Below are 16,487 nucleotides of genomic sequence, written 5' to 3' on the forward strand. Positions count from 1 at the left end.
CATTCTGAACCCTCTCACGTTAAATTAGCGGCAGGCCTTGAGGAATTCTTTTTACTTAATGTGGGATCTATTCCCGACTTTTCCACAGTGTGGGAGGCACACAAGGCGGTCTTCCATGGTGCATGCATCGCGGAGGGCACATGCCTGAAAAAAGATAGAAATAAACTTTTGGAATCACTGACTTCTGACTTGACTGTAGCGGAACGTAAGTTATTGAGCAAATCCACAGTGTTGAAACTTCGTACGGTTACATCCCTCAGGGAACAGATTAAGTCTATAAAACTTGGTAAGGCAGCTAAATCTATACTCTGGGTGAAACAAAAATTCTATGAGTTTGCTAACAAGCCTCATAGGATGCTAGTAAACAAACTGCGTCCACGTCTCTTCAACTCTTTCCCTGACTTTCTTATTAAGACTGACGGATCCAGTACACACTGTCCGTTTGAAATGTCCAAGGTCTTTGGTGACTTCTACAGCAAGTTATATAACTGCCTAACTCCCGAAAATCATTTTGATTTTACAAAAGGAAAATTTGTTGCTTTTTTCAAGGATCTTAGACTCCCGAAACTATGTTCCTCAGATCTCGTTGATCTGAATGCTCCCATAACTGCTGAGGAACTGCGCCACACGATCAAGGACCTCCCATTACATAAATCCCCTGGCCCAGACAGTCTACCCTACTTCTACTATAAAACCTTCCTTGACATTTTATTCCCCCATTTATTGACCCTCTATAGCACGTTTCTCAAAGGTCAACCCCCGCATTCCCAGTTTTCCCATTCTTACATATCCGTTATTCCTAACCCTCCCACCCTGACAACTATAGACCTTTAGCCCTTTTAAATTCAGACTATAACATTTTTACCAAGATATTAGGTACTAGGCTTTCTAAAGTTATCCCAAAATTAATCAACAGAGACCAGGTGGGTTTTGTCCCGACCAGACATAATAATAATGATAATACCCGTCGCGCCATAAACTTGATTGATCTTCTGAATAGATCCTCACGCCAAGCTTTAGTGTTAAGTCTAGATGCACAAAAGGCCTTTGATAGGCTGAGCTGGCCCTATATGTTCTCTACTTTACTTAGGTTTGGTTTTAAAGGCCCTTTTCTGAGAGCACTGCAGGCATTATACTCCCAGGTTTCAGCTCAAGTCCAGATGTCTTCTTTTCTGTCGCCTTGCTTCCCTATGAGTAATGGCACTCAGCAGGGGTGCCCACTGTCCCCATTACTTTTTATTTTATGCCTTGAGCCCCTAGCTGAGTCCATCCGGATATTCGTGGAGTGGTGATGCAACAGAGGGAATACAAATTATCATTGTTCGCAGATGATATTCTGCTAACCATCACCCAACCATTGCTGTCCCTACCCTCACTACATGGTCTCCTTTCCTCTTTTGGAGCCATATCTGGCTACAAAGTTAACACTACCAAAACAGAGGCTCTTCCTTTAAATATTCCCCCCCAGTCTACTGTCTCAACTAATGCAATCTTATCCTTATAAATGGTGTACATCCTCCCTCAAATATTTGGGGATACATCTTACTTCTACTTACTTCGCCCTCTACCCTGCAAATTTCCCTCCCCTAATTTTAGATATTAACAAATCCCTGCAAAACTGGACGAAATACCCCCTTTCCCTCTTGGGTAGAATAAATGTATTAAAGATGTCCATTTTACCCAGATTATTATATTATTTTGAAACACTACCCATAGCTATTCCCCTCCCTCAACTTAAAGCAATCCAAAGGAGTTTCCTAAGATTTATTTGGAACGGTAGTGCCCATCGCATTGCGAGCTCAGTGGTCTTTGCCCTTAGATCTAGAGGGGGATTGGGTGCTCCGGATATAATAAAATGTTATTATGCATCCCATCTTAGGGTTATTTCCTCCTGGTCCAGTATGGTGGTCCCTAGCCACTGGTCTGATATTGAGAAAGGGGTTTTGTATCCGGTGCATCCATGCTCCTTGACTTGGTCCCCCACCCCACATATAGACCCTGTCTATAGATGTCAATGCACAGCACCTATGAACTTCACTCTCTCTATATGGAATAAATGTAGACAGAACTATTCTCTCTCATCAACCTGCTCCCCCCTCACGAATGTATTTTTTAATCTGAAAATCCCAGACAGTCTATCCTTGGGACGTATTTTTCCTTGGGTAAACACCTCCTTGTTTCAACTTTGTAATCTTGTTAATCCGATATCCCGTCGACTACATACATTCAACACCATCTGTGAAAAGTTTGACATTCCCTCCCAGTTGTTTATTTTTACCTTCAAATCAGGCACTTTTTCCATTCCCGAACCCCGTCTCTGACCTTAGACAAACCCTCCCCTTTTGAATATTTATGTGTTCAGGGTCCCAATCAAATATAATTAGTATCTTCCATTCACCGCATTCTTCATGAGTCCACTCCCCTTACTGAGGTCACTCATTTATACATGAGAAAATGGGCTCAACTGTTGTACAGGCCTATCAGTTCTCAGTTGTGGGATAGTATCTGGACTGCCACTTCTAAGTCATCCAAATGTGTCTTGCAGAGGGAGACATCTGTTAAAGTCCTAATGTTTTGGTATAAAACACCTGAAGCCATCCACAAATATGACCTCTCGACCTCGGACAGATGTTGGCGTTGTGGTATAGGAGTGGGTTCTCTGTTTCATATATTCTGGCAATGTTCTTTGATCCGACCCCTTTGGCAAGAAGTAATGTTGTTGATTCAGAAAGTGGTAGATGTGTCTCTCCTGTTTGACCCTCTGCATTACTTATTAGGTCTCCCTTTTAAAGGTATTTCAAAACACAATAATAGATTGATTGCATATGTTTTCTTAGCTGCTAAGAGACTGATCCCCTTGTGTTGGCTATCCAATTACCCCCCCCCCCCAATGTATAGACTTCTTCAACTTATAGCTGACATCCGTAGGATGGAATATTTAACGGCCTCTGTTCATGACACCGTCCTTCAATTTTACAAAATCTGGGATCTGTGGGACCAATCAGAGTTTGGGACTCCCCTGATGGCCACTTCCATATGAATACCCCAACCCCTTTGTTCCTTTTCGAAAATATGTATCAATGTGTTTCTTTTACCCCAAAACTGATATCTCTCACTCTCATCTGGTTTCATCAGTACTATCCTAGTTGATAATGTTACTCATATATGACCTCTAACCTGTTTTCTATTTAAATATGAGTTATCCTCACCTCTGTTAATGCAGTCTACCTTTGTGTCTTGTATTAGTGGATCTCTCTTATCCACGTCTTGTTTTTATATTGCAATTTTGGCATTGTATGTTTAAATTGAAACTTTATGTGTTTCTTTGGAAAAAAATTTTTTTGTTCTTTCAATAAAAATAAAATTATAAAAAAGTTTGAACCTGGGGAATGATCCGCATTGCAAAATTGAGCATTCCCAATACAGATTGAAGCTGCTTCTTAGTACACCCCCTTGTATGGGTGAAGTCTTGGAGGGCTGACCTGATGTGGGTCAGTTTGTCGAGGGGGAGGCTGGCCTGCATGGAGCAAGTGTCTAGGTTGACTCTGAGGAAAGTGATGGAGTGTGCTGGTCTGTCTACCTTGTGTTCAGCAATGGGGACATTGAGATTCCCAAAGACGACTCTCAATTTGTCGAGGTCTCTTGGAGGCACACTGGGCTGTTCGATTAACAAGAAATCGTCCAGGTAATGGATGACTTCTTGACACTGAGCTTGATGCAACAGTATCCAGGTGAGGGACTGTGCAAAAGAGCCAGGGGCTACTCTTAGAGCCAAAGGTCAGTTTTGTAGCAAAGTAGTACGCCTCTTTCCACTTAATACCATGCCAGCACCAGAGAGACGGGTGGATAGGTAGAAGCTTAAAAGCGTCCGAAATGTCAGCCTCGGAGAGCCAGGCGCCTGTGCCTGCTTTGATAATGGCCTGAATTGCCATGTCTACAAAGCATACTTCAGGGAGAACTCCTCTGATGGGATTAGGGAATTCAGGCTGGGAATGTGGGAAGAATGAGGCGCAGACAGGTCGTACACCAAACGGACTTTATTCGAGAACTTGCTCTTGACAAGCCCAATAGGGCTAACTCTCCAGGTGTTGAAAGGGGGCTGAGTGAAGGGGCCCATGATGAAGTCTCGCTCCAGTTCGGCCTGTAACAGCTGGTCTATGGCCTGCTCGTCAGTGGCCGCTAAGCGGAGGTTCCTGCATTCATAAGTTGTGTGGGGCAGAGAGATGAGGCCGGTATGAAACCCTGCTGTAAATCCTTGGATAAGGAAGGTGGCCAGAGAGGGAGTGGGGTGTGAGGTGAGGTAGAGCCCCAGCCATAGGACATTTACCTGGCATAAATCTTTCAGATGCGCCCTGTGGCATATGATACAGACGTGGAGCAGGCGGCATTGGCTGAAATTGCACAATCCATAGTTGAAATTATTGCAGATGACTGCTCCTCCTACTATTTGAACAGAGCGTCCGAACTTGTCCACCTGGGGCGTCTGTACAGGGGCTGATGGGCCTTGAACTGCACCGGAGGCAGTGGCGTAGCGTGGGGGGTGCAGGGGGTGCCGTGGCCCCTACCGCGACATTTAGGGGGGCGCCAGTGTGTGTAACTGGCTGCCTCCTCCTAATTTCAAGTTCCTGTGTCCCCCGCGCTCCGGCCGCCAGGTTAAGTGTCCAGCGCCCTGTGATTGGGCGTATAGGGGTCATGTGAGGTGTAGGACTGGCCTGTCCACGATCGCTCCGGAAGTCCCGCCTCCGCACATGACCCCCATACGTCCAATCACAGTGCGCTGGACACGGAACATGGTAGCAGCCAGAGCGCGGGGGAGAGAAGCAAAAATGTGAGCTGTCTTCTCCTCCTCCTCCGGACCGATGCAGGCCAGGACAAGAAGGTGAGTGAGACTCCCCCGTGAGAGTCTTGTTACTGGCCCGGGGGGGGAGGGAGAGAGAGACTGACTGTAGGCAGGACAGTATAGTGTAGGCCGTGTAGTATAGTGGTCAGTATAGTGTAGTGTAGTGGACAGTAGGGATGAGCCGAACACCCCCCTGTTCGGTTCGCACCAGAACATGTGAACAGGAAAAATGTTTGCTCGAACACGCGAACACCGTTAAAGTCTATGGGACACGAACATGAATAATCAAAAGTGCTAATTTTAAAGGCTTATATACAAGTTATTGTCATAAAAAGTGTTTGGGGACCCGGGTCCGCACCCATTGTCGGCAATGCAATAGCCGCGGGTAGTTTTAAATGTTTTTTTTCCTTCGAAATGTCATTTTGCTGTCAGACTGTTCTAAACACGGGAAACATGCGCCCCTTTACAGGCATACTATAGACACCCCCCAGCTACGAAATGTAAAGGGATATTACACTTTTATTGTTTGACTTTAAGCATTATTAAAATCACTGCTCCTGAAGAAAACGGCCGTTTTTAAAACTTTTTTTTGCATTGATCCATGTCCCCTGGGGCAGGACCCGGGTCCCCAAACACTTTTTATGACAATAACTTGCATATAAGCCTTTAAAATTAGCACTTTTGATTTCTCCCATAGACTTTTAAAGGGTGTTCTGCGGCATTCGAATTTGCCGCGAACACCCCAAATTGTTTGCTGTTCGGCGAACTTGCGAACAGTCAATGTTCGAGTTGAACATGAGTTTGACTCGAACTCGAAGCTCATCCCTGGCGGACAGTATAGTATAGTGGACAGTATAGTGTAGTGCACAGTGTAGTGTAGTATGGTGGTCAGTATAGTGTAGTATAGTGGTCAGTGTAGTATGGTGGTCAGTGTAGTGTAGTATAGTGGTCAGTGTAGTGTAGTATGGTGGTCAGTGTAGTGTAGTATGGTGGTCAGTGTAGTGTAGTATAGTGGTCAGTGTAGTGTAGTATGGTGGTCAGTGTAGTGTAGTATAGTGGTCAGTGTAGTGTAGTATGGTGGTCAGTGTAGTGTAGTATGGTGGTCAGTGTAGTATAGTGGACAATGTAGTGTAGTGGTCAGTGTAGTGTAGTATGGTGGTCAGTGTAGTGTAGTATAGTGATCAGTGTAGTGTAGTATGGTGGTCAGTGTAGTGTAGTATAGTGGTCAGTGTAGTGTAGTATGTTGGTCAGTGTAGTGTAGTATAGTGGTCAGTGTAGTGTAGTATGGTGGTCAGTGTAGTGTAGTATAGTGGTCAGTGTAGTATAGTGGTCAGTGTAGTATAGTGGACAATGTAGTGTAGTGCAGTGGTCAGTGTAGTATAGTGGTCAGTGTAGTGTAGTGGACAGTATAGTAGACAGTGTAGTGGTCAGTATAATTTAGTGGTCAGTGGAGTGGTTAGTGTAGTGGACAGTATAGTAGTCAGTATAGTGTAGTGGTCAGTGTAGTGGACAGTATAGTGTAGTGGACAGTGTAGTGGTCAGTGTAGTGGACAGTATAGTGTAGTGGACAGTATAGTGTAGTGGACAGTATAGTGGTCCGTATAGTGTAGTGGTCAGTATTATGGCGTAGTGGTCAGTGTAGTGGACAGTATAGTGTAGTGGTCAGTATAGTGTAGTGGACAGTGTAGTGGACAGTATAGTGGTCAGTATAGTGTAGTGGTAAGTGTAGTGGTTAGTGTAGTGGACAGTATAGTGTAGTGGACAGTGTAGCGGTTAGTGTAGTGGACAGTATAGTGGTCAGTATAGTGTAGTGGTCAGTGTAGTGGTTAGTGTAGTGGACAGTATAGTGTAGTAGTCAGTGTAGTGTAGTGGACAGTATAGTGTAGTGGTCAGTGTAGTGGACAGTATAGTGGTCAGTATAGTGTAGTGGGCAGTGTAGTGGACAGTATAGTGGTCAGTATAGTGTAGTGGACAGTATATTGGTCAGTGTAGTGGTCAGTATAGTATAGTGGTCAGTACAGTGTAGTGGGCAGTGTAGAGGACAGTATAGTGTAGTGGATAGTATAGTGGTCAGTGTAGTGAACAGTATAGTGTAGTGGTCAGTGTAGTGAACAGTATAGTGTAGTGGTCAGTGTAGTGGTTAGTATAGTGTAGTGGTCAGTGTAGTAGACAGTATAGTGTAGTGTTCAGTGTAGTGAACAGTATAGTGTAGTGGTCAGTGTAGTGAACAGTATAGTGTAGTGGTCAGTGTAGTGGTTACTATAGTGTAGTGGTCAGTGTAGTGGACAGCATAGTGTAGTGGTCAGTGTAGTGGACAGTATAGTGTAGTGGTCAGTGTAGTGGACAATATAGTGTAGTGGTCAGTGTAGTGAACAGTATAGTGTAGTGGTCAGTGTAGTTGTTAGTATAGTGTCGTGGTCAGTGTAGTGGACAGTATAGTGTAGTGGTCAGTGTAGTGAACAGTATAGTGTAGTGGTCAGTGTAGTGAACAGTATAGTGTAGTGGTCAGTGTAGTGGACAGTATAGTGGTCAGTGTAGTGGTCAGTGTAGTGTAGTGGACAGTATAGTGTAGTGGACAGTATAGTGTAGTGGTCAGTGTAGTGGACAGTATAGTGTAGTGGTCAGTGTAGTGGGCAGTATAGTGTAGTGGTCAGTGTAGTGAACAGTATAGTGTAGTGTAGTGGTCAGTGTAGTGGACAGTATAGTGCAGTGGACAGTATAGTGTAGTGGTCAGTATACTGGACAGTGTAGTGGTCAGTATAGTGTAGTGGTGAGTATAGTGTAGTGGACAGTATAGTGTAGTGGTCAGTATAGTGAACAATATAGTATAGTGGTTAGTGTAGTGGACAGTATAGTGTAGTGGTCAGTGTAGTGAACAGTATAGTGTAGTGGTTAGTGCAGTGGACAGTATAGTGCAGTGGTCAGTGTAGTGGACAGTATAGTGTAGTGGACAGTGTAGTGGACAGTATAGTGTAGTGGTCAGTGTAGTGAACAGTATAGTGTAGTGAACAGTATAGTGTAGTGAACAGTATAGTGTAGTGGTTAGTGTAGTGGACAGTATAGTGTAGTGGTCAGTGTAGTGCACAGTATAGTGTAGTTGTCAGTGTAGTGGACAGTATAGTGTAGTGGACAGTATAGTGTAGTGGTTAGTGTAGTGGTAGTGGTCAGTGTAGTATAGTGGTCAGTGTAGTGTGTAATGGTCAGTAAAGGAATCAGGTTGGTCAGTGTTGAAATCAAGTAGGTTAGTGTAGAGGTCAGTATAGGAATCATGTAGATAAGTACTATTGTATTTGAAGGGACTCGGGGAGTGCTAAAAGTCTGCAGGTTAGGGAGCGCAAATTACTTGCCTTGCCCCGGGTGCTGACAACCCACGCTGCGCCACTGACCGGAGGTGGAGGGGAACTCGAAGGGACGACTGACTGCCGCATTGGCACACCAGGTGGCAGTGTGGGTGGAGGACTGGCAGATAGCGCATAGTGGTGAGCGCAAGCCGGCAAAGTGACAGCAGAACAGTTCAGTGTCCATGAGGCTCCAATCCGTGCCTGTCTGGAATTGTGAAAGCCTGGCTGCTGCCTTGGCAGAGAAGGAACGATGATAATCGTAAAACAAAAAGCCTCCGTACTTATAGCCCAGGTCCACCACGGTGTGAAGATACAAGTCCAGCTCTTCCCTCCTGCTGGGAGAGGCTGAGCATAGGACATGCCTCAGCATTCCGAAGGCCAACGCAAATTCTGGGACGGACAACTTGCGGTTAAGCCTGGGATCTTTGGCCTTGAGGACCATTGACACGTCTCCCCAGGTGTAAGATTTGTTCTCTGCCAGGTCGTGGACCAAAATGAGGAGGGAGGCAAGGTTGATGTCCTTGCCATCCAGGATGTCCTTCCTAATGCTGGCTGGAACCAAGTGTGCTGGGTAGACAGTGGGACTCTTCCCTGTGGTACCTGCAGGAAGGGGTGTCAGAACCTGAACTGTGGTCGGGTCAGGGATAGTCGTGGCCGGGTGAGCCCCCAAGAGTGCCACTCTAGCTTGGACATCTGTGACCGCGGTAGACAAAGATGATACCATGGTGTGGAGTTGAGAGATGGCGGCAGATATTGACTGGAGGGACACCTGTTGGGTGCTGGGCCTAACTGTGGTTGGCGGAGGGAAGAGGAGCCTGAAGAGCTCGGCCTTCCTGGCTGTAATAGGGAAGGGCACACCCCTGTGCCTCAGTTCCGCAGTCAACTTGGGGATGATCCATCCCCTGAGGGTCTGCACACTGCCGCTCTCTGAAACTGGAGAAGGTGACAGAGGGGCTGTGAGGTCTTCACTGCCGGCCTGAGACATGGCTCTGGGTGACTTGTGCCCTAGATGCGATGTCGTGACTTTGGGGTCAAAAGTTGGTCGGAACCTATTGAGGGTGACATGAAAGTCGAGGTTGTTTCTCTATTCTATATAGAAATACGTACCCAACTCCTGCCCTTTGGGTTTTTGTTTTTTTTTACCTGGGGGAATACCATCCAACCTGGTGCAGGATGGACCTACTGAACTTGACTGACCTGGTGGAGAAATGACAGATGACAACTGGTGAGGGGTTTAACTACCTAACTTGGAAAAGTGATTTAAGTGACCGATTTATGTAACTTTGTAGTACGTTTACGCGACTTTTGTTGGTTCGAGTGGATTTGACTCGAAGTGATAGGTGCATGAAATGAAATGAGTGAAATGTTTATGCCATGATAGAGGCACGAATCGGTGTGCCGCGACTGCAACAACGAGTCTAACTGTGGAGCACAGAATGAACTGAGGCCAAGCCAACTGGGGCACACCGGGATGAATTGGTCGTGCCGCGACTGCGACTGACAATGAAGGGGACTCTGGAGCATATACTAAAATGAGGCCAAACCAACTGGGGCATGCCGGAACGAATCGATGCATCATGGATGCGACTGGACTCAAATCGGAGCACGGTACGGCACGGTGATTTGCCATGACAGAGGCACGAATCGGTTGTGCCGCCACTGCGACTGACAACGAACCGGACTCCGGAACATGTACTGAACTGAGGCCGAAAAATACCTGGGGCACGCCGGAACGAATCGGTGCATTACGGATGCGACTGGATTTTAATCGGAATGTGATACGTGACAGTGAAATGGTTTGCCATGACAGAGGCACGAATCGGTGAGCCGAAAACTGCGACTGACAACGAACTGGACTCTGGAGCATGTACTGAAATGAGGCCAAAAATAACTGAGGCAAGCCAAGATGAATCGGTGCATGAGGATGTGACTGGATTCGAATCGGAACATGACAGTGAAATGAGTGATATGTTTTGCCATGACAGAGGCACAAATCGGTGTGCCGCGACTGCGACTGACAATGAACGAGACTCTGGAACATGTACTGAAATGAGGCCGAAAAAACAACTGGGGCACGCCGGGATGAATCGGTGCATCATGGATGCGACTGGATTTGTATCGGAGCACGGTACGTGACAGTGAAATGAGTGAAATGATTGAAATGATATAGCCACGACAGAGGCACGAATCGATGTGCCGCAAATTTCGACTGACAACGAACCTATCTGTGGAGCATGGTATAGAGAAGAATAAACAAGTGAGGCACGCCTGAACGAACCGGTGCGATACTGACACTACTGGATTCGAATCAGAGTGAGGTACGTAAAATAATTAAATGTTTGGTATGATAGAGGCACCAGTGAGTGGCTAATATTACGGCTATGTTTAGGATTTCTTTAACGAATGACTCGTAAGTTCGATATCGAGGTTTGGTGACAAGATATCTAACAAATGCATGAAATGAAAAGGCTAAACGAAACCCTACCTGCGAAAGCCGAGCCAGACATGTTGTACGAAAACTTTGAACGGGAATGAAATCCTCGAAACTTCGAACACGGAACTCACGGACGCTAATGAGTTGAATAGTCGGCCTAGTGACGTGGTATCGTGCACAGGAAACCGTCAAAGACCATAGGCGAACAGGCTGGTTAAATACCCCCTTGGCCTCCTCCCATAAATGCAGGCCACCATACTGGCCTTCTTACATACATATATATATATAGATATATATCTATATATATATATATATATATATATATAGATATATATCTATATACAGTCAGGTCCATAAATATTGGGACATCGGCACAATTCTAATCTTTTTGGCTCTATACACCACCACAATGGATTTGAAATGAAACGAACAAGATGTACTTTAACTGCAGACTTTCAGCTTTAATTTGAGGGTATTTACATCCAAATCAGGTGAACGGTGTAGGAATTACAACAGTTTGTATATGTGCCTCCCACTTTTTAAGGGACCAAAAGTAATGGGACAATTGGCTGCTCAGCTGCTCCATGGCCAGGTGTGTGTTATTCCCTCATTATCCCATTTACAAGGAGCAGATAAAAGGTCCAGAGTTAATTTCAAGTGTGCTATTTGCATTTGGAATCTGTTGCTGTCAACTCTCAATATGAGGTCCAAAGAGCTGTCACTATCAGTGAAGAAAGCCATCATTACACTGAAAAAACAAAACAAACCCATCAGAGAGATAGCAAAAACATTAGGTGTGGCCAAATCGACTGTTTGGAACATCCTTAAAAAAGAAATAACACACCGGTGAGCTCAGCAACAACAAAAGACCCAGAAGACCACGGAAAACAACTGTGGTGGATGACCGAAGAATTCTTTCCCTGGTGAAGAAAACACCCTTCACAACAGTTGGCCAGATCAAGAGCACTCTCCAGGAGGTAGGTGTTTGTGTGTCAAAGTCAACAATCAAGAGAAGACTTCACCAGAGTGAATATAGAGGGTTCACCACAAGATGTAAACCATTGGTGAACTTCAAAAACAGGAAGGCCAGATTAGAGTTTGCCAAACAACATCTAAAAAAGCCTTCACAGTTCTGGAACAACATCCTATGGACACATGAGACCAAGATCAACTTGTACCAGAGTGATGGGAAGAGAAGAGCATGGCGAAGGAAAGGAACTGCTCATGATCCAAAGCATACCACCTCATCAGTGAAGCATGGTGGTGGTAATGTCATGGCGTGGGCATGTTTGGCTGCCAATAGAACTGGTTCTCTTGTATTTATTGATGATGTGACTGCTGACAAAAGCAGCAGGATGAATTCTGAAGTGTTTCGGGCAATATTATCTGCTCATATTCAGCAAAATGCTTCAGAACTCATTGGACGGTGCTTCACAGTGCAGATGGACAATGACCCGAAGCATACTGTGAAAGCAACCAAAGAGTTTTTTAAGGGAAAGAACTGGAATGTTATGCAATGGCCTACTCAATCACCTGACCTGAATCCGATTGAGCATGCATTTCACTTGCTGAAGACAAAACTGAAGGGAAAATGCCCCAAGAACAAGCAGGAACTGAAGACAGTTGCAGTGGAGGCCTGGCAGAACATCACCAGGGATGAAACCCAGCGTCTGGTGATGTCTATGTGTTCCAGACTTCAGGCTGTAATTGACTGCAAAGGATTTGCAACCAAGTATTAAAAAGTGAAAATTGATGGATGATTGTTAATCTGTCCCATTACTTTTGGTCCCTTAATAAGTGGGAGGCACATATACAAACTTGTAATTCCTACACCGTTCACCTGATTTGGATGTAAATACCCTCAAATTAAAGCTGAAAGTCTGCAGTTAAAGCACATCTTGTTTGTTTCATTTCAAATCCATTGTGGTGGTATATAAAGCCAAAAGATTAGAATTGTGTTGATGTCCCAATATTTATGGACCTGACTGTATATATATAGGTATATATCTATATATTAGAGCTGCACGATTCTGGCCAAAATTGGAATCACAATTTTTTTTGCTTTAGAATAAAAAGATCACGATTCTCTCATGATTCTCGCGACGTAAAATCTTTCACATTATACAAAAAAAATGGGCTAACTTTACTAGTTATTTTTTTTTTTTAATTCATTAAAATAATTAAAAAGAAATTGCATTTGAAAGACCGCTGCGCAAATACAGTGTGACATAAAATATTGCAACAACCACTATTTTATTCTCTAGGGGGTGTCTACTAAAAAAATATATATAATGTTTGGGGGTTCTAAGTAATTTTCTACCAAAAAAAATGATTTTAACTTGAAACCAACAAATGTCAGAAAAAGATTTAGCGTTTTAGTGGTTAAACTTTTTTCACTTACACACAGTCTATTCCATTGACAAATTGTTACAATGTTTATACTTAAGTTCAACTGATAAAGAATGTTTTGATTCTTGGCAGACTGCCTGGTTTTTCTCTTTTCAGAGCAGAGAGAATTATTTGCATAGAAAGAATTGTGAAACACTTTCGTCAAGATCGCGATAACGTATGTATATATGTATATATATACAGTATATATATATATATATACACACACACACACATATATATAGATAGATAGATAGATAGATAGATAGATAGATAGATAGATAGATAGATAGATAGATAGATAGATAGATAGATAGATAGATAGATAGATAGATAGATAGATAGATAGATAGATAGATAGATCTATATATATATATATATATATATATATATATATATATATATATATACATACAATATATACATACAATATATACACACATACATATATATAGATATAGATATATATATATATATATATATATATATATATATATATATATATATATATATATATATATATATATATATAGATATAGATATATCTATATAGATATATCTATATCTATAGATATATAGATATATAGATATATACAATATATCTATATATCTATATATATATATATATATTGCAAAAAGAAAAAGAAAAGAATATATATTTCTTTTAATATAAGCTGAAAGATTCCTGGCAGTTTATGAGATATTATTCAACCCCCGGCACCTTCGGACTGGGACCAATGAGGTTTTGCACTTATCATGAAAGAAACAGAGGGAGCAGGAATATCAGCAACTGGTAACTGTAATGTAAACAAATCATGGAACTCTGTTATATTGTAACAAATGACAGGTCAACGATCAGCTGTGCTGATGCTCACACAGAGCCAATGAACACACCGCTGTATATACAGAATATACAGAATCCATGCAGTCTGACAGCTTGCATTCCATCTATGATATAGTACATACAGCCATGTCTTCTCTAGCTGTGTGCGAGTATCTGCTTATTGTAAACTGCCATTTGGTATATCCCTCTGTGATTTATTTACAATTAAGTTACCAGTTGCCGACATCCATGCTCCCTTGTTTCTTTTAAGTGGCTTGATAGTAAAGCGGAGTTCCAGCCTGTGGGGAAAAAAATACTGTAGCTGCTGACTTTTAATATAAGGACATTTACCTGTCCAGGGAGCCCACGATATTGGCACCCCAAGCCGATCCATTTATCGGCTCCGGGTGCAGGTGCCGGCATTGCTAGTAAGAGAAACGGGCAGTGAAGCCTTCAAGCTTCACAGCCGGTTTCCTACCGCGCTTGTGCAAAAAAGCTGCGCTTCCTGAATGGTCCCGTCGTCCTCTGGGACACACACAGGTCCCAGAAGGCAGCGGGGGGGAGGGCACGATGCCATTGCGGAAATGACGTACCTCGCCATGGCGAGATACGGCGGAAATCCACCTGAAAATGAACACAAAAAAGTACCAAACAGACAAAATAAAATATTTAAAAATGAGGGGGCATGGGGTGCTGTATTGTTTACAACCTTGTTACATTTTAGCCTGGAACTCTGCTTTAAGATACCTGAAACCTTGAAAAATAGATCTCCCACGCATGTGTGTTTGTGCTCTGGGGTGCATACCCTAAACCAATAGGCTGCGCACACAAATAGTCTTGTTAGAAAGTTGTTGATAACGTCTGGGTACGCACGCAGCGACGCTACCACGTGACCAGGAAGTAGGACGAGCTCCGCTCCCATGTTTTTATGCCGGCCGGCGATTTGTAATATATGCGATACAAGTTCTTTTATCCTGTAAGTGCAATACTTTATTCATTAAATCTGGTTTTTAATGTACTTCACCATGGAAGGTTTATCATTTATATTTTGGGTTGTATACTGATGATATGGATTCCTGGCTAATGTGGACCAATCAAAGTGTTCCCGGTCAACCATTGATCAGTTCCTAGTCTAACATAGAGCTTGGTTACCACCGTGAGTCGGTAAGCACAATCTACAGCCACGGTGGTGGGTTTTTTCACACCCTCCCGTTTTCCTTTTTGGTTTATTTTTGTGTGCTCACCAGGGTGTTTGGTATGTCTGTTTGTCCATGCTGAGCATTTGATATACTACACTATGGCCAGTTCTTTTTGTGTTTTCTCCTGCATCCATTGAGGGGACTACAATTTGAAAACGGACGGTACGGTTTGGTTTTCTCATCCCAAAGGCCCAGGCAGGGTTTAATGCCATCCGCCCATTGTTACTGGAGTTCTGGTAAGGGCAATCTTAGCTCATTTTGGATCGTTACTTATAATAAGCTGAACATCCTGTCATCTTTGAAGATTAATTCCACTTCATAATATTTGGACTTTTTCCTTTTGTGTTTTATTTTTTTTTATATTTTTTCAATATATGCTGGTGGTAGGTAACACCTCCACCTTACCAATTATAAATTTTGTTTAGCGCGGTTTATTATTTTTTCTATAGCTGTAACAGCCAGCTTGCTCTTGTGTGCAGCGAGTGAGAGCATTCCCGAAGGGGCTGTGAGATTTCCAGAGCGGATTCTTGAGGAACAGTGCACGTTCTTGTTGAACACTTTCAGAAGCAGATTTCTGGTTCATAAGTACAGCTGGATTTAGTAGTGTGGTGATGTCATTTGTATTCCAGCCGTCCTTCCAGAATTCTTGTAACTGAAAGTCCTTATTTCGGGTACTGACATCTGCAGAAGCCTCAGCATTGCACCCATGGTACTGTAACCATGATTTAAATACTTTCCAGGCTAAAATGGTTTAATTTCATCAATGCATTTTTTTTTCATAACATTAGTTGCATTTATGTAATTTAATACAAAGGTGAACTTATCGTTTACCACATTTCATCAACTCTCAAGACCAATTTTTCTTTCTTAATAAAAAAAATACCCTTTGACCTTGTAAAACACTTTCAATGTGCAGAATACATATTTTTCAGGGTTGTAATTGGTATTATCACTTAATGTGATTGGTATTACCTCCAAAACTTGTCACCAGCAAAAAAGTATGTTTTCTTGTTTCTGTCCCAGTTAAATGCAGCATCCACACGTTTGAGATCTGGTGGCAATCCAAGGTTAGTCAACTTCTTTGGGTATCCTCTTTCCAGCGCGCTTGAAGAATAAATCCAATATTCATCACCTGTTAAAGAGATAAAAATAATAAAAGAAAATTCATGGATTTTGCAAGTACATTGTGTATATCTAAATATGCATCTGCATAAATTAGCATGATTTTAAGAGGACATTCAATATGCTAATGAAACCACAGGATACATTCTCTACTATTAACAATGTAGTTACTCTTTTGTCTCACACAGCATGACCAATGACCCTTACATAATAAAATACATAAATATAAATGTTTAGGGTATAGTAACCCATAGCAGCAAATCAAACATATGGCCATATTTGTTTCTTATACAGAACTCCATCTCGTCACGTGTCACAGCACAGGAAAAAGGGTCTTTAA

At 42.9% G+C, this 16,487-nt stretch overlaps 1 protein-coding gene across 1 annotated transcript in view; it reads right to left on the reverse strand.

Annotated features, from left to right (window-relative positions):
• Window positions 1–16,487, reverse strand: part of MMP2 (matrix metallopeptidase 2) — a 484,562-nt gene that overhangs the window by 43,574 nt on the left and 424,501 nt on the right. The window contains exon 11 of the mRNA XM_073605023.1: window positions 15,998–16,157. Within this exon, the coding sequence (XP_073461124.1) occupies window positions 15,998–16,157 (160 nt within the window). The remainder of the gene's footprint in view (window positions 1–15,997; window positions 16,158–16,487) is intronic.

The sequence above is a fragment of the Aquarana catesbeiana genome, linkage group LG11 (assembly GCF_042186555.1).
Source record: "Aquarana catesbeiana isolate 2022-GZ linkage group LG11, ASM4218655v1, whole genome shotgun sequence".
NCBI classification, from domain to species: Eukaryota; Metazoa; Chordata; class Amphibia; order Anura; family Ranidae; genus Aquarana; species Aquarana catesbeiana.